The sequence below is a fragment of the Pyrgilauda ruficollis genome, unplaced genomic scaffold, assembly GCF_017590135.1.
Source record: "Pyrgilauda ruficollis isolate IOZ18807 unplaced genomic scaffold, ASM1759013v1 scaffold75, whole genome shotgun sequence".
NCBI classification, from domain to species: Eukaryota; Metazoa; Chordata; class Aves; order Passeriformes; family Passeridae; genus Pyrgilauda; species Pyrgilauda ruficollis.
Window position 1 is genome coordinate 412,763 of NW_024529377.1, and position 19,623 is coordinate 432,385.

Consider the following 19,623-nt stretch of genomic DNA (forward strand, 5'->3'; position numbering starts at 1 on the left):
TGGTACTGAGGCTCACTTCCTAGGGCTCAAACTAAGCAGCTTGGCTTCACAGCAAACTTTTCTGCTTCCCATTTACAGCTGCAGTAGGAATGTCCCAATTTACACCAGTGTCTATATAACAACAAACACTCAGGTTTATCAAAAAAGGTAGGTAAGACACCTCAGTATTGACAGCTGCAGAATAAAATTTCTAAGTCCTTTCTAGCTTCCGCTTTTAACCTTGCAGGCTTCCTGAACAAAATTTAACTGCAAAGCACTCATGATCATCAACATGGGATAGGCTCGTGGACTTTTAGGCTCAACAACAGGCATGCAACAGGCAAAAGCAACAGATGACATCTTGAAGGACAGACTGCTGCAAGCTGAGGTAGAAATTTAAATGAATTTTTGACACTGACCCAAGGTACATACACTTTAGATCAACTAAGTTGGTGTCCTTTGCTTATGTTGTAACTAATATAATGTATACCACCAGGCAAATACAGGAATAATTTACTACTGTTTCCTCAAGCAGGAAAGCCGAACACCTTTTTTTCCCGTCTCATTGCTGCATGGGCCACACAGACACACAGAATCCTGTAAGGGCATGCAGACTAAGCCCAAGAACTCAGAAGAGAAACTCCTGAATCCTGGTACCAAAGTGAGAAGTGAACTTTTGCTCTGGACGCTGTGACTTGCACAAAAGCAAAATACAGAATGAAGAACATTTGAAGAACTTTGTGGTGGCTCCTCTTGTACTTGATACTTTCAGTAATCACCCTTTCTGAAGGGTGTGAAAGAAGGAAGAGGATGAACAGACTACATAAGAAGCTTTTCATGAATACCTACATGAAGTTAGAGGTGGGTTACTATCTTGCAGTTTGGCAAGGCACTCAATTTAGGCAGAAACACACCAACTGTGTTTCTGCTCCAGGACACGGATTAGGGATGATCACTTTATTACTCAGCTATTCTTCAATAAACCAACCTGTTTGAGATCCAGGAGTTCTTTACACTCATGGGACTGAAGTTCCCCCATATTCACACTGAATTTACACTACAGGCAGCTTGGAGGTTCAGTGGATACTTTTCCTCCCTGCCGTGTCTGAGCACCATACTTATGGCTACAGAATTCACTCTGCTACAACTCCAGATGAAGTTCCCCCACAGACTGCAGACAAGAACAACCAAGCCTGTGACTGGAAGGTTTAGGAGATGCCCCCCTCAAGGCATGTATGCCTTGCATTATAAGTACTCTGCTATCTTAATGGGAAAGGCTAGGCTATCAAGAGAAATATTTATGAAGTCTGGAAGCAAAACCACATAAGATTTCCCAATCCAACTAACTTAGCTTCTAAGCACTCACCGGCTCCCTGCTTCTTCTGCCAGGATCTGAAACCACAATGAAGATATGCAAAAATCTGTTCTTTCTCACAGCAAGTTCTCTGGCTGGTCAGGCTGAGAGGGTTGTATGAGTTTAGAGCTACAGGGATAACCCAGTCAGCAGATGTGTCACGTGTGCTCTCATCAAGGAACAACAACAACAACAACTAACTCCAGCTAAGTGTCCAGAGACATCATGAAAGTAGTGTCTGCACATGCAGCAGTCCTATCTGGGTGTGCAAATGCCTTACCTTATAAACTGCAGCTTCCTAGTACATAAATTGCAACTCAGTAGTTACGACAGAATTTTAAGTTAATTAATAGCTTTTAAGCACTTTATATCAGTGCAAACTCAAATGCAAAGAGATATTATATGTTTATCTTCAAATCTGGGCCTAAGTTGAAGTATCAAAGCCGATGCTTTTATCTGTTTTTACCAATGGAGACACTAAATATTAGCTAACAACTAAGAACCAGGAAGAAAGTCAATTGGACTCAGGGGGAATGCTACTTCTTTACTGATACCTGCTCTCAGCTACTTAATAGTTCAAAAACCCCTCAAGCCACAAAACCAAAGTGACAACTGGCTCAAACTCCAACACCTCTTAAAGGGCCCAGGACTATTTTAGCAGTCAATTTCAACTGATGAGAGAGGTATATGTAGGCAAGAACTGAGCCATATATGATATGGGGTTCTGCATTTGCATCTAATCTTCTTTGTGACAATTCTGTTGTCTTAAAATCTAAGCTTGCCTAATATCTGTAATTCAGTGTGGTCGATTACAAACAGCGTGTCCACTTTAAAACTCCTCTACGTCATCATTACCAAGCAACAAATGGTCCTAAAGCAGAACAAATCCAGCATTAATTAGACAACTAATATTTGCAAAAGATATTTCTACCTTCCTAGGTCTTGGGAAACTGTTATCTGTTACAAGGCCTTTCTTCCCCCACCTTCTATTCAAGTTCTGTACTGCTGTATTTACTTTTCCCATAGATCACCACACTTCAAAGCCTTGAGGAAGACAGAATGAAACAGATCATCAGAGACAAACTTCACCTCACCAAAACAAAACCACACCTATCCTTCAGTGTGCTAGTTAGATTACTGCAAAATCAGCTTCAGCGTGGGTCAGAAATATGTGAGAGAGAGGCATTTCAATACCACTGCACATGTTAGAAACTGAAAGGCTGCAGACTCCACATGAACACCATGATGCTACTGGTAAACACCACCCACACTGTGGCATTCACATTTTCTGAAAAATCCCTTTGCCCAGGATTTTTCTCCTGGGAAGCTGAGAAGCTTCAGAGAAAAGGGAAAAGAATTATTATCTCACGTACTTCTCCTGTGTTTTGCTCCTTTGGAATGTGTTTGGAGATTGTTTACACACAGGTGATTGTTTCATTGGATTCTGGTGTGAGTTGTTTTTACTCTTTGGCCAATCAGTGCCAAGCTGTATCAAGACTCTGGAAAGAGTCATGAGTTTTCATTATTATCTTTTCAGCATTGAGTAAGTATCCTTTCTGTATTCTTTAGTATAGTTTAGTATAGTATACTTTAATATAATATAGTATTATAAAGTAATAAATTAGCCTTCTGAGAGCACGGAGTCAGATTCATCATTCCTCCCTGCCACGAGGGTCCCTGCAAATACAATAAGCCACTGTGGTGGCTTTTGGTATAAGCTTCAGCATTCTGAGTAGTACCTGCTGACAGAGAGCCACAGCAGCACTACAAGCCTTCTGCATTCATAGGCCACTGAGCTCTAGGCTGACTTCACTGCCAGAACAATCTGATGGCCTGGTGAGCTCTGTGATGCCAGGCTGGGTATGTCCACAGGAGGCCCAGAATGCCCTCCAGTGAGAGATTTTTAAGTAGTGATAGGTTTGTCTTTCAAGAGCTAAGCAAAGGTCTTTGTTCTCTTAAGGTTTAGTTTGGGATCTTTTTACATCATTTCTACCAAATCAGCAAATATGCCAAGGAAGACAAATGCCATTCCACAACATGACTCTCTGCCGGCTTTTAGTTTCCAGCAAGTCACAGCCAGGAGACCTTGCTGAATATAAGATATAATGCTAGGCACAGCTCTGAGCTACCAGCTCTTACAGATAATGACATATCCTCCAGCTGGAAAGGTTCTGAAAAACCCAGAGAGAGTATTTTGTGAACATGCAAGGCGTTCCACACAGTTTGTTCAACTTCATCTTGTAAATGACACAAATTATTTCTGTTACAAAAAGGTACAAGAGTTGCCAAAAAATATCCTGATACTCTTGAGAGGAGGTGTAAGTAACCAAAAAAATATTCCAAAAGTTATTCAAAATAATCCCTCTGAGATATGAGATCCAAAGGACTTTTAACATGTGCAAGATTAGCAAAATTCATCAATTCCACTGTATCAAGGTCTTGGTACAGTCAAATGCTTAAGAACTGGCTTGCTGGAAATGCTAAATTTAGTTCCCTCCATCCCAAATACAACTGTTAGCACCTGTTTATACAAAGCCACACTGAGGAAGGAGAGTGTGTACCACACTGTAGCAGGCACAGGGCCTGCAAGGCCTCCTTGGCAGTACCCCAGCCAGCAGAGGGGTGGGCAGTAGACCCAAATACAAGAGCACCACAAAACACCTAGTACACCACTATTTGTAGCTCATTATAGACAAAAGATCAGAAAAACACTTTAACATTTCTATGCTATCATCCCCTTCAGCTTCTTAGATTCAAAATACTATGTGAACCTACTGTAGAGTGAACCTTATTGTATAGCAGTCATAATACTGGAAAATCATACATTAATTATTAACACAAATGTAAGGGAAACCAAAAACCTCCAAGCAGAGGAAGGGAACAAACCCTGTTGCCATCATCAGTTAAAGCTGCAGTGATTTAAGAAAAGGCTCTTGCACTCTGTTTCCTGCAAAAGCAGGTGGCAGCATAAGCATGTGAGTTCACAGCTTTGCTTTTGCATGGTGCCCAGCATCAGAGTCATCCAATGACACATGCCATCTCTGTTCAGCATCACACAGGTAGAGCTCCCTAGCAGAAAGGGCAAAATAAGGAGTTTTCCACAGCCAAAAGCAGTGTTCTGCAACAATACAGTTCCACAGTGCCAAGGACAGGACTTTAACTCAGCTAGCTGGCATACTGCTGAGTCACCAGGGACTGTTTTACCTATGCATTGTTAACCTGTCACTGAACAGTCCAAGTGACTGCTGGCTGCTGTTGAAGTGTTATAGAATTATCCTGCTCTAAACTGTGAGAGATCAGTAGTTCAGAAGTTGTTAAACAAGTTACATATACTTAGGTCTTTATTTCACACCAGCTTGCCAACAACAAACTTCTGTTCTGCCAAAAACTGCTTATACTGCAAAGAAGCCCCCAGATCCAGGAAAAAAGCAAGTTCTGCTTCTCCATTCTTTACAGGAAGTAGTGTAAGTGCAAACTGTTTTTGTAGAGCAATTGTAAGTGCTAACCTTTGGACGGTCTTCTCTTTTCAAGGCTACTGCTTCCAGTTTTGCTTCATACTCCGCTTGGACTTGGTCCCTCTTCTTCAAAACATTCTATGGGCAAGAGAAAAGAGAGCTGTGAAGGGATCCTCTTGTTCCTTCCCCCAGTCCACAAGAAACTCTAAAGTGATACATCTTCAGTGCCAAGTAAGCCCAAAGTCAGACTTCCAGATTTACTTTGTCCTATTTTACAGTATTTAGGGAGTAGCTTTTGATAAGGAACAGCACTTGCTCTCCATCAGCTGGCAGGGCAGATAAAATTCAACATTTTATCAAGCTGGAGGCATGCAATATAGAAGCAATCATGAAACCACTAATATAACTTTGACCAAGTAAATTTAATTCATCAGTTGACCTATTATTACCATGAAATGGATACAAACAAAAGCATCAAAGCTGACGAGGACTAATGCAAAGTTTCTGATATTCTCAAGCAGCATTGGCTAAGAGACAGGAAGACCACCACAGAAGGTATTACAGCTGCCTTTTCACTTGCAAAGACTCTTCAGAATCCTTTAAAGCAAGCTGTCACATTCTGGTGTTAGAGCAAAAGGAAGCCTTTATTTTAGATCAGGCTGGGGGGGGTGTTTAGTTGTCGGTTTCATTAAAAAAAAAAATTGAAAAGGACAATTTACATGAAAAGCACTGGACTGCCTGAGAGAGGTTCTCAAGCAGTAAACATTTTCTTGACAGAGTATTTTCAAAATAGAGAGACAAAGATGCTACCCTTAGCTTGTACTATATCCACAAAGAACTTCACTAAGTTTATACTACAGTCTTACAGTTTGAAAACAACCACAGGAATTAGTCTTTCTAAGAATCACTTACTAAAAAAATAAACAGTTTTGTGTCTGCAAGAGCAGGCCACTTACCACTTCAGGTTTCACAAAGAAACAACTAGTAGTTTTTAATTACTCTGTTGATGCAAAGTTATTATTAAAAATGCTCAGAGGGAAGTCAGCCAACACTCTCTGTAAGTCTGAAATTCTCTTGCAGCTAACTTGGCTTTGAGTCTTCCCTTCTGCCACCTAGAAGGAATTGTCCCACTAGGACGCCAAGTGGTAACTAGTCACTACAACAGGTCCAGACAAGGCCAGTAACACAGGACTAGTCATGTGCACTGCTGCCTACAGAAATATGTTTTTAGAAGAGTAGCTCCTCAGAGCTCTAACAGCCAGTCTAGATCTAATTAAGAGCAATTAAGGACATACAAATCCTGTATCTACTAATCATGATCATCCCCCTCCTCCTTCTTAAGCCAAGAGAAGGTCACCAATGCAGTTGCTCTAGAGTGGAGACGTTCAATCCATGATAAATGGGAATGGCACCCTATCCGCAAAGCTACTATTACATTAGTCAATAAAAAGAGGGCAAACCTGAAGAGATTAATTCTTTCTTTTGTTTCAAAAGGGGTGCAGAAGCATACCACTGGTTGTGTTTGGTTGAAAAACCACAGCACTGCCCCTTTTGAATCTATGCAACTATGTGGGATGGCCTTTAAGTGATTGAGGTTACCAATGCAACAAAAGTCTGAGAGATTTAATAGATATTTCTGCTTTGTATTGCCTCTTGAACCTGAATCAACTGAAATTTCTTCTGTGAAAAACAACTGCCTCCAGCAACTGCATTTTGCCTTTAGAAGCCTGGAGTTAGCACTGAATCTGTAGCAGGAGTAGCCAATGATTAACAGTTATTGGCAAATTGGATTCAAAGAACAGGTGTCTTAATTGCCCTTAAGCATTCAAGTCCACCTACTGGGGACCACTAACAATGAGCTTGTGAATACAGTTTTAAGTATCCCGTAATGGCTGACCTGTAGGTAATGAAAAAAATATTGCCCTCCCTTTCACTTGTCTCCTATTTTCCTCTGGCACCTCCAAGCTATCTCCTCTGTTCTTGATCAATGCCTTGATGCTTTAGCAGCAATTATGAAAAGCTCTGCACCAAGTATCCTCAAAATTACCACAGATCATGCAATACTAGTTAAGGCCTCACTCAGGGAGAAAAATAGGGGTTTTTTTTTTTAAAAAAAAGTTGGAAGAAACCAAATTCAAAACTGAAAAACCTCAACCAACACACTTCAGTTATTTTAGGTCAAAAGTAAATAAGTGGTGTCTGAGCATGGAAGATTTAGCCTAGTTTCAGGAGGTCCTTCACCATTTTGTATTTAGTTGAAACGTTACACCTTGGCCCACACAGAGCTTCGGGAGCTTGCCATGGGCCTCCTACCTCAAATTTCAATTTCAATCCTGTTTGCGCACCACATAGCTTCCTACTGTGACTAAACATCACAGGAGGATCTCTAGCTACTTACATAGTTACCTCGTAGTGTGGTGCTTGCTTAAAACATGCATTAAAAGTATTATCCAAGAACACCCCAGGGGATCACATCACTTGGTAAACCTTTCTAGCAATGTTGAGCAAACAGAAGTCATATAACATCCTAATATCTGCAATGAATCATATACAGGAGATTTTGTCCTTTGCATGCGCCTCCCAGGGCAACACCAGTGTACATCAGCAAAAGTGGTACCACGTTTGCTGACAAGGGCCTCACTGCACCAGGAACTGAGACATCACCTTGCCAGGTAATAGAAACCATAGAATACCAGGCTGGAAGAGATCTCGAGGATTATTTCATCCTACCCTTCTTGGCAAAAGCACAGTCTAGACAAGATGGATCAGCACCCTGTCCAGCTGTATCTTAAATGTGCCCAGTGTTGGGGAATCCACCACTTCCCAGGAGACATTATTCCAAAGGATGATTGTTCCCATTGTGAAAATTCTCCTCGTGTTCAATGAAAATGTCCCCAGGAGTAATTTGCACTGATTGTCCCTGTTTTTCCATGGGTCCCCATGTGAAAAGAGAGCTTTAATCATATTTGTACTCAATCCTTAAACACTGGTAGATGGTGGTAAGATTTTCCCTCAGCCTTCTTCCTCAAGGTTGAACACACCCAGCTCTCTCAGCCTTTCCTCATACAGCAGGCTTCTCAGTCTCTCGACCAGACCCTCTTCCAGACCCTCTTATCTTTTTGTGTGCAGCAGGGATAAAAACTGAACACAGTTGTGGCCTAAGCAGTGCTGAGCAAGGCAAGTAATTTGGAAAGAGTCTCTTCTAGACACTTCCAGCACACATTTTAACTCAAGCCCATGACACCAGCTTCTGCCCTGTTCTGCAAATCTTTCAAACAAATCTAGAGGCTAGGCTTCCCTCAAAACAGCTAATATTCTATTCAGTAGAATATTCAATATTCAATTCTATTCAATATTCAAACAGAATACTGGGCTTTGACTCAATATGTGCAGTTCTCTCAGGCTCTTCCCCTTAGGTACAACAGTGCTCCTGCAGACATCAAGACCTCTTCATCTCTGAACAGTGACAATAATCTGGAAGCTCTTACTCAAGGGACATTCAGCTATAAACTGCTCTATAGATCACATTCCCAAACCTACACCAGGAGTACAGTGTGCAACAAAGAAAGCTTGCCCTGAAAGGTTGCCCTAACTCCTAGTACCTGAAGAGTTACCCTCCATCAAGTACCCTGCACAAAAGATATGCTCTGAAAGAAAAAAACAGACTTTCATCTCACAAGCAGTCCTCACAGCAGCTGATGAAGAGGAATGCACTGCTAGTGAAGAGGACAACCCCTTCAACAGAAAGTCTCTCCAAGGGTACACTCCTTACTAACCTTGGTTACTTACTTAGCGTTATGGATTTTGCAAGGACAGTTCAGTAGTTGCTCACTTCAGAAAACAGAACAGGCTGATGCTTTCTAGCAGAAGAAAGCTGCACTTTGTAGAACCTGAGAGAGTTCAGTTTTGCTGTCTGAGAGGGAAGGAAAATACAAACCGTCTGTCTTGGCTAATGATAGTTTTTGTTCTTGATTTCCAAATTTTTAGACTGAATAAAGCTAATAAGATGTCCAAGACACTAAACAGCATAATTGTTTAGAGCACTAGAAAGTCATGTCAACAGTCTAAAAAGTTCAAGCTAAAAAGCAAGGGTTTCTTTAGCTGAGCAAGTACTTTAGAAAGTACAGTAACTGTTGGCTTGGAGACAGTGCCATTCTAAAAGGGCTCTAAAGGCCAAAAGGAAGCCTAGATGCAAGTCTGTAATGCCGCTCTGCCTGTGGTGAGTGGTGATTATCTGCCTAAAGTACCTCTTCAGATGAAGAAACCCTGGCTTTCAGCTTAAAAAAATTTCCCCTGCTGTATTTTTGAAGAGCACCTCTCACAATTCAGCTTGCCCCTTCAGATGCCATCTTTGGTAGGCATTTTTAGCATCAAAAGCCAGATGTTCTGAGTTAAAGTATTTTAACTCACTAACCTCATGCTCTGTTTATTTGTAAGCACACTCCATCTGCCTGCACTTCCTACAGTCCAAACATCCCAAGACAAGGCTTCCTACAGCTCACTGTGTTCAAGCAATAGACCCATAAAGAAAATACACCTCATTTATGCTGGGGTCAAATCCATGGTGACAAAAGCAAAGAATATACCCATGGAATTAGTGCAAAGCCACCTGCAAGAATACTTTAACCACACAAATGTACAGCTCCTGAAGCTGAGAAAAGACATCTACAAGAAAGTGTTTAAATTCTCAATTTGAGAAGCATAGGATGAGATTAAGATAGAGAAGGACTACCATGTTCAGACTGTAAGTTTACAGTGGGCTATTAGATCTGTAAAGGAGTGCACATCGCAGCCTTGTAACAGCTGTTCCAAGTGGAAAGTCTTCAGAAGGAACTTGTCTGTTAGTACCCTGTAGTGGGACTGCTATATATATCTATATATGGCACACATACTGTGCCACAGGCAAGTGGTGAAAAGCTCTGATGGACAAACTGAAGTCCCTGATATCATTTTTTAGTGAAGTTAACTCAGTAATTCTTTTCCCCATTAGATGTGATTAATTACCAATGCTCCATAACTTCAAGAGAATAAAACCCACACTAAAGTAGCTTTTATTATGTCTGCACAAACAGTAAAACATCAAGTTCTTAAAAACTATGAGTAACAGAATAACATCTTTAAGCAGTTACTTGGTATGCAGAACTTGTTAACAACAGACATATCATGCCTAGGGTATGGGGATGACAGAGGAAGCAATGTCTGTCATTTGGACACATGGTTCTAAAACAAGGCACCCAACTCTGCTACATACAAATGATAGAAACTGCTAAAGCTATCATTCCTGCTGGACCATGCAGTGTCCCTGTAGCAAAGCAGTGAAGAGCTGAAGCACAACCGGATTCAATTCGAAGAAAGACTCTAGGCAGCCACAGGATGTCTCCTATAGAGTACCACCTCCCAAACCAATGAAGGGGCAACTCTGTAACATGTTTTGTACACCCTGCAATACTGACCCTAGCTTGAGTGAAGAGCAGAGCAGACAGATAATAAAAGAATGAACTCACTAATTTCAGGCAAACATGACAGCGTTTTCTGTCACAGGCCTCAGGCCTCCCTTTACCTTCATGGACTCAGCATACAATATATATTCCCTAAGCACAGGTAGGAAGTCTTCTGTCATGTCCTCACTGAGTTCTTCAAGAGCTGTGCAGCAATTCCCAATACAGGCAGACACTCCTTCCAGTGGCTCTGACAGCTCAACCTCCAGCCCTCCCCAGGTTGAATAAACAGGTCCATATTCTCGTAGTTCCACCAAGTATTCTACAAGAGGCAGATGAAAAAATAGATTAACAGAGAAAGAGCAAGGCACAAAGATGAGCAAACACAAAATAGGTGAAATTACACACCCATTTTGAATAACATGAATCCCCACAGGGAGTCAAGGCTTGTGTTGTATTAGCTTCTTAACAGACTTAATAGAGCTCTATGGCTGCACAGGCAACAGGTTCAAGATGTCTCTTTCTTAACTTACCATTTCAACTTCTAATACAAAGACTCTTGCACCTGTAGCCAAGGTCAGTTTTCTAAACATATGTAAAACCTAACTCTACTAGTTGAGTTGTAGAGTTACTAGACTTGTAAAGCTTGTATTCGTATAGGAATTCCATTTGTACTCTTCCAGGTGCAATCTACAGGTTCTTCCACCTTCCAAAAGTCTTAAAAAAATTACTCCAGTAAGACAGTAGATTGGTATAAAAATTCAACTTAAAAAAAATATTTGGAGAATTGAGCTAATACCAGATACTGTGTTAGGTTTTGGGCCTTTTTAAAATCTGGAACAGGCATTAGATTTTGCCCTGTGTGTGACTTATTACAGGCCAGAATCATCAACACGATTTGTCATGATCATGCTATCAACCAGAATAAGACACAGAGCATTCAGACTGCAGTATTATGATGGAACACCTTGTGTCCTTACCCAACTGTTCTTTGATGATCCGTTGTGCTATTCTATCAATGGTACCAAGCTTTAGAGAGAATGTGTCCAGATAATCCCCAATGGCTGCAAACTCCAGTGGCCGACTTCTTAACTTGTAGCCTCCTGTAACGTATTTGACAGACTCCCCCATCTTTGACAGTAAAGCCATCCCTTGCTTTTTGTAGGCATTAAGATCCTAGGAATTAAAACAAACAAACAAATCTAAACAAAAAAAGAATATGTTTAGGAATACTGACTTACATGTTTAAATATTAATACAGTGAAGGATACTTTCTAGTCAAGATCAAATCTTTTGAAAGCAACAGACTACATGTGACATACAGCCTTGAACAAAGGCTTGCTTTCTACAAGCTGCACAGCTGAGCACAGCTTCAAGGCTCCATGGAGGTAAATTGTCCAGGACAACAGTATGAAGTACATTAGAAATAAATACATAGTCAAACTTTGTATGTGGCCATACTTTCCCATTCTCCTGTACTCTCACCAGGGAAGCAGGCTTATTAACAGCTCTGGTTCCACCAAAATAGTTCACATCATTCAGCTACCCACACTTCTAAGTCATGGCTACAATACCAGTATTAAACAGATGCACCAGCTGGCTCTAATGACCTACTATAGAGCTACACATTGCACACCTATTTGGTAAGCAGCCTCCTCACTCCAGTTCTGTGGTCAAACAGGAGGCAGGTGAAGACTGCATGCAGAAAAAATGCAGCATGAGGAGACCAGCAAAGCTTCTCTGCAAGAGAGACTGTAGCTCAGGCTGGGTCAGATGCATCCATATTGCGGCACAGAAAGTGTAAACTTCCTTCACACTCCTTTACACATTCACATAAACCAGCTTTCAGATTATTTATGCTAACAAGACTGCTTGTCTACAATTTTCATGGGATATCACCTTAACAGCATACCAGAAAAAAAAATGGTTTTAGTTAATCAAAACGCTGGCAAGGTTTCATTTTACTTCTTCCAGCAGAGGTCAGTATTCAACATCTCAAAACAGGCTCAGGAGCTATAGTTTGGTTATCCTATAGATCCTGAGGAAGAGATGTGTTCAAACCAAGCAGGCTGTAGAGATCAAGAGTTCAGACATATTACTAAAGACAAGACTAAAAGCTTGAGTGTTCTTAAAAAAAACCCAACAAACAAATAAACAATAGCCATCTTCAAAACATGTACTGTGGTATTCCTTCCAAGTAATTAACGTAAATCAAATCTAAGTCTGATTAAGAAAACCTGACATCTTAGCAGCTACTATAATTTTCCATTATGTTTGCATTTAAATGCAATTTGGTTTTTGCTTTCCCCATGTCCTCAGCATGAGCTGCAAGCAGGCATCAGAAAAGATCCTTGAACTCAAAATTATTCACTCACTCTCTCAAGCATTCTGGTATGTTACAGGTCCAAACAGGGAATATGAAGAAATGTTGGTCTCTCTTCTTCAACCAGGAGGTGATCTTACAACTTCCTATAGTAAGTAAATTCTGAAGTCCTAGCACACTGAACTGACACCTCACTGCTCCACTAGAGCAGGTTCAAACATTAGAGACAGTCAGCAGAACAGGTCTCCTTTCCCCTCACCTCACAGAGGATGAAGCCCTTGACATTCATTTCACAGGGATGGTAGAAGACAAATAAAGCAGCTAAGAAAGCAGCATCATGCTTGGACAGATCAAAAGAGGAACAGAGCTATATGACATTTAACATGCTAAACAAATTCTGCATTTCTGGCTTGTTTCAGTGGTTAATTTCACCATGGAGGGGAAATAAAAACACTGGAAATTGACTATTAACAGCAAGCAAAGCATGAACCTGAAGTGAGCTCAAAAATCACATTTAAGTGAGCTAGAGTAATGTGACTTTGGAAGGGCGTACTTTTACAGCACTTCTCACCTATCTGGTAAAACCCAAGTACAGCTGCAAGTCCTCTTAGTCTTATTTGAAATGCAGTTCTAAAGAAAGCCAAGAAAATTGCACTATTCCTGCATAAGTCATGCAGAAGACAAGCTTGAAATTGTTGGCTGAGAACAAATAAGAATGAGGCCTCCATGCTTAGTTTTGAGGGCATCAAGTGCAAATAGTATAAAAAGAACAGACAAGATAAAAAGTCAAAAAATTCGCAAGCTTTTGTGCAAGGGAAACTTTTCTTCCTCTCCCCCTTTCCTTCCTCCCAAAAGAGGATTTTAAAGTCTGCAGATTTCTGAATTTTTATTCTCTCTTGCATAATAGGATTACATGCTATAAAACAAGCAGGTCTGGAGACTTCAATTTATCAATCTACAGAGGGGATTCCTCTTCCATTCAAGCTCAGGGAACCCATACTGTTGTCACACACAAGGGTCTGTCACACACCATAGTCAGAGTGCCCAACAACCCTCTGGAGGAAGAGGAAGCTCTGATCTGCACATGTAGTTTTGTTAATGCCTTTTTACCCTCATTTCAGAAGGGACTGCAAAGGTCAACAACTGCATTTGAAAGTTACTGGCTTACCTTAGCTGTGAGAAAGACATTGAAGTGCTCGTTAAAAGACAGCACTGGGTGATCAGTTATTCTCTTCAAGAATTTGTCTAATGCTTTCCTCCTTGTCTCCACGAACTCTTCCGAAAAGCGATCAACAACACCCTTCACCACAAATTTTTCAGGAAGAGGCTGTCAGAGATAAGCAAACAGCACAAGATTCAAAAGACCAAAGACTTGCTTCTGTTATTTGGAAGCAAACAAAGCAATGAAATTCCAGTCTTAACAGGAACTGAAGCACTGTGTTTGTGAACAGGAACCATGCATCAGATGGGACGCAAGCTGTGCTCAGAATTATCCTTAAGCTGGTCTGGTTTAAAACTAGCCATTCTACTGAATGGCTTCAGCTGAGAGTCACACCAGGTAAGTCAGACAGTACTCACACTAAATACTTTTAGCATAGCTTAGATTGCTCTCCCTACGGCTATCCATGTTCAAGATCCAGCTCTGAAGAGATGCCAGAAGAGCTGCATGCTATTTATAACAGAAGCACACACACCCCCCCACCCATCCCACCACGCAGTGCTGAAGCAAGTCTGCCCAGTCTCAGAAAACTCAGAGAACTGGACAATTCTACTTACTCCCCACACACCCTCTATGAACAATTTAGAGCTTTTCAACAGGGGTCTCCTGTAAAAGGCTGACAGCCTTAGTAAGAACACTGAGCAAAAACAAACCAGGGGCTTGACACAGCAAACGGCTGGATCTTTTCTGAAGTATGAGCACACCTGGTCATCTATCACAGCTGACTTTCCTGAGTACATTTCAGTAAGTGACAAAGGCCTGTTTATACATCCACTTTTACATCGTACTATTTAGAGTCCATCAGTTCATCTCTGCAGTTCAGTTTGACATGTAAGCCCAGACTGTCTCCAGACTTGCTAGTTATACAGTCCCCTCTGTTACACTTGGATTACAGACTCCAAAGTACCACTCTGGATGGAGGATAACTTTTTAAGCTGATGCATGGTTAGTTTCAGCTCTACCACTAGATCTGCTTTTGTTCTATCCAGACACCATGGCCTTCACTTAAAACTGTGCTTTGTATTTCATTTTTGTGAACAAGTCCATCCAGACAATCTGCTTACAGTTAGGCTAGCAGTGACAGCCATTTTCACCCAATTCAGGAATCAGGATTCTCCTCTGCAAAGAGTTTGTCATCTAAAATCTGTGTCAAAATAGTTAAAGAAAAAAAACCTCTATATATTGCTTTCCCACCATATCCGAACTGCTGTGGGTTGTACATGAAAACTGTATTTCCTAGAAGAGCACAGCCAGCATGACTTAGCTGCAACAGAGCTACATTTTCACCACTGTCTTTGGTTCTTACAATTTAAGACTTACCCGATTATGTTTAACACTCAAATCAGTCAGTCATTCTAGTTAAACCAGCATAAGGTACACTATCATTAGACTTCTTCAGCAGTATAATGCCTTGCGCATTAGTCTTCAGGGAGGAAGAAACTCTCTTCCTTTGCTTTGTAAATTTTACCTGGGACTCTAGGAAGTCACTACCTCAGGACGAAAATAAAAATTTTAAAGAAAAAAAAAGGAGGGAAAGAAAGACTAGTCTAAAGAACCGTACAGTAAAGAACCAACTAGTCTAAAGTTCAACTGAACACATGCAAACTGGCACTGAGTAATCACTAAAGTTTGAGCATTTGAAGAATGCACGTCTATTACAAAGACTTCTGCCATTTAACCTGGTTTCAACTACAGCACTAGGTACATTCCTTTCCATTTTAGGCCTCTGGAGGTCCATCTCAAGTAATCAAAACACACAGCTAGGAACTGATATCTTGCTTTAACTGTGTGTTAATTGTCTGTCTTATAGTCTTCCATCCTTCATCTTATTTTATTTTTCCCTACTGAAATGTATGAGCAGAGTTCATTTCCATCAGAAATGGCTTCAAGTATCCAAACATGACCATCCCAAGACAAGAACCTAGGCTGTTTTAGGTTCACCATTGTAGTCTAGAGAAAGAACTGAGACCAGTTTTACTGTTTTTTGAAAGAAAATATTAGAATGTCTCAGATCTTTTAAAAAGAAGTAACTATCAGTAACTGAAGAGATGAAGAGGAATCCATACTGAGCTTAGTTTTAGCTCCCAAGTGCAGGCTGTCATGACACACTGCACTGATAAGACATATCATTTGCTACAGGAAGATTTTAGGCAGAATTGCTATCTTGAGATTAGGAAGACAACTCCCTTTTGATAATTTGTTAAAACAGAAGGCTTTCGGGGATTCCAGTATCTGTAATTACAAATACAGACAGTCTCAGATTGTCTTGAAACATCTTTTCAGAAAACACTTGAGCCAGTGCATCTGAAACTGCCTTTAGCTTCTATACCTCATCTATTTCTAGACAATAAATACATAAAGCATTCAGCAGTCTCCCTACCATACCCTGCATGAGGGAGATTAATGGGAAATTCCATATTTGCTAACTTGTGCATAAACAGATAAAAATCCTTTATGTCCTTTATTAACAGCACATCCTTTATCTCCAGATTTTCTAGAAGAAAGGCATCTAAGATACTGGCTTGTTCTGCAGCTGGTTCCATGTCCAGTATTACAGCTACTCATGCTAAGTTTGCTGTTCTGTCTGCAACCAATTCCTGGTAGGAGCAAAGCAGCTTGATTCCCCAGCAGTGACTCACCTTCTGCTACTCGACTATTATTTACAGCCTGGCAGGCTTCAGGCAGAACTGGCTGCCTGTTAGTTACCCAAGAATATGCAGAAACTGAATTGTGATTGTTCCAGCTGTTCAGAGAATGGGGCATGAGAAAACAGTATGGGCACTTAACACATTACACATGCCTCCACCTTATGCTCTCAAGCTCACGGCCTTTCTTTTCACTACTGTTCACTAAACATATTTGTTGCCAGTTAGTGGTGTCACATGATTTTGTGAAGTACTTCTTATCTCTGAGACACTCAGCTATTATTCCACTTGAGGCAAGTCCCAGCATAATTAAGGACTTAAACAGTGCTCAACCATAGAGCAACCTAACAATACTTCTCACACAGCCTACTCCTTGCTGAGGGAGGGAGGGAGGGAGGGAAGCTAAAGTATGCTAGTAGTGTTGCTATTCCTGCCAATTCAATTCCTACAGGGTGTTTTAAATGTCTTTGCTCAAAAGGGCTCTGTGATCAGTGAAGGCAGTGATTCACAGGTTTCCTACCTATTCACACAGAAGACGTATAAGGTAGTACTAACCTCCTCACATCAAATAAGGTGGTCAGATCACCAGTTTCAACAACAATGGGTGCAGTAGTTTAGCTAGTCTTATTAGGTAAACTTCTACCTACTGAAGGCATGCAAGAGCTACCAAACCAGAGGCTGAGATTTCCAAGTCTGCGCTATTACATGTCAGTGCTATTAAGTGTTAGCACAAGCAGTTTTAAATTACTCTGTAAAACCAGCTCAAAAGGCCATCTTGAAAACCAACACTAGAACCTGAAGTACCTGTAGCTTTTCATAATCCCCAGAGGCTTTGAAATACACACATAATAATTGAGCAAATAGATGAAATGTATTTTATTTATGTCACAGCTACCATAGTCAGCACATGTATTGCCCTGCAGGAGGTTGACAAATCTTACCTCTCAGGTGTGCCACTCAAGAAAAGTCTAAGCTTCCTAACTAGTCAGGAATGGGAAGCTAAAGAGAATGAAGTACTGTTTTTTAAATCTAGACACATAGCATCCAAATATTACCCTTGGAAGACAGATGCACAACTGTCCTTAACAGCAGATTCTTGCTTACTACCTACGGGAATAAGATGCGTTGGCTGAGACTCTTCCAGCTTGTTTCTCAACCAGTCGAAGTCTTGGTACCGCCGACGAACAGAATACTCTGGCAAATCAAACTCTGCTCGTGTGGTCTGGAAAAGAACAGGATAGACTTAGTGTGCAGCAACACCTCTCTTTTCAGAGCTTAGCAGCAAATGCAGTACAGCCACCCCTGGCAAGGATGAAGCCAGACAAGTCTTGCAGGGAGGTGTTAATCCCCAAAATTTTGCAGCCAGCATGAGAGAAAGATTCTCTGGTCTTTCAGGCAGTGGAAAAGCAGCAATATGAAAAATGATTACTTAGAACTGATGTGTTAATAGTTCATTACATGTTCTGCTCTTATCATGGTAGAAGTCTGTAGAGCAGAAGCACTGTGCATCACATTACTCTCTCTTGGCAGTTACAATTGCAAAGACTATGAGATATTCATTGTGAGGACAAGACTATTTTAATCACCAATAATTAAAAGTCAAGGTGTTTACTGACTTGTTTATTCTATAACATGCACTATCCACAGGTGAAAAAGTGTTTCACCACTGTCTTGTATTCTAAGATTGATGGGTTTATCACACTCCAAGGTCAAAAGATGGTGAGAACGTAAGACACTGTGAGGTTTGACGGACTATTTTTGTTGACTTCCAAGATAAAGAAACAAGTCTGCTTATGTGTACGGCTGATTAGATATATTAATACATTAAATTAAACCTTTTAAATTTTCCTTCTTTAGGGCAAGGTCATTACAAGTTTGAAGGGAAAAAAAAAAATAAGTATGCAGATAAACTGCTGGCGAGTGTTTTATCCAGTCTTTGAAGAGTCCATAACCTAGAAGGTTGACTGTATGGGGCTGATTGAACTGCACAAACTGCAACTCCCTAAAAGCACTTGTGAAACTGTGTACCAACTAGGAGTGTCTGTTGAATAGCCTGGCATTGCAGCAGCCCTGATTAGAAGGTAGACAGCCCTTGTAGTTAAGTCCCACTGAGAAGCACAGGCAGCTATACTGAAGTTACTTGCAGCATTACATCCACCTTGCAACGAATGGCTTGCAGTGCCTGCACACTACATGCCTGCAGCAGGAATCAAATCCAGCGCATTCTGGGGAACACACTGGCAACCCCAGCCTTGAACTGGCATTGAGTCCAGCACCTGGTTGCTTTGCTAGTCCCAGCCAGTAGCAGCCTTTAAATGCAATCCACCTCTTCACTTGCTCTCTGGATGACTCTAACTCTTCAATTCCTGCATTTTATTCCCACCAGTCACCACTGGGGATCCTGTAAAAGTTCTACATATGAAATCTCCTTCTAGAGTGAAGTCAGGAACCTTAACATGGTATCAACAGCACAGTAGGTCTAGGATACTGTAAGCAGATAGATATCTAACGTGTTACTACCTATGAAATGATTTGGCTTCTATTAAAGGAAGGCACAGATAGACAGAAAAAGAAATCAGGATCAGCCCCTCCCTTCTTTGACCTGCTAGCCATTCTAAGCAATATAGAGGTTAGTCTAGTAACTAACATAAAGAATCCTCATGAATTGGAGCAGTTGTGTTTGTAGATGAGGGACTACCAACACCCCAATATCCACTGCAGATCTGTGCTTTACTCAGCTACACTCTTCTCAGAGTAACACCTGCTTATCTAACATCAAAGGGTGCCACACTATAAATGTGACTTCTGAGACTTCATTTGAATCATTTTCACTTGTTTAGAGTAACAGAATGAACGGCTTTATTCTAGAAATAAAAAATAAAAAAATTTAAAAAAAAAAAAAAAAACCAAAAAAAAAAACCAACCAAAAACGGGCTGGGATGAGGCAGTAATAACTCAGTAGAAGGCAGAGCTTCTGTGACCTGGCGGTCACTGCCCAACAGCATTTTAAGAAATCACATAGTGAATGAATGAGAATAATCAGAATGGCTACACACTACAGTGTCTTATCCTGCAGCATGAGAATGAAGGTAAAGTCTCCCATCTGTTAGCACTGAGAAGCTTATTAACCACTATTCTGCTAATAGTTAGGGAAAACTGTATAGGACTATCCAGGAGCTGGAAAGCAGGGTTAAGTCCCAGTACACAAAC

General features: G+C 40.9%; 1 protein-coding gene across 2 annotated transcripts in view; it reads right to left on the reverse strand.

The window, feature by feature from the left end:
• Positions 1–19,623, reverse strand: part of SNX30 (sorting nexin family member 30) — a 46,411-nt gene that overhangs the window by 2,775 nt on the left and 24,013 nt on the right. For both annotated transcript variants that reach the window (XM_041486343.1, XM_041486342.1), the window contains 5 exons: positions 17,525–17,635; positions 13,718–13,876; positions 11,207–11,402; positions 10,349–10,548; positions 4,840–4,926 (listed from right to left, as the gene is read on the reverse strand). In XM_041486343.1, coding sequence (XP_041342277.1) covers positions 4,840–4,926; positions 10,349–10,548; positions 11,207–11,402; positions 13,718–13,876; positions 17,525–17,635 — 753 coding nt within the window. The remainder of the gene's footprint in view (positions 1–4,839; positions 4,927–10,348; positions 10,549–11,206; positions 11,403–13,717; positions 13,877–17,524; positions 17,636–19,623) is intronic.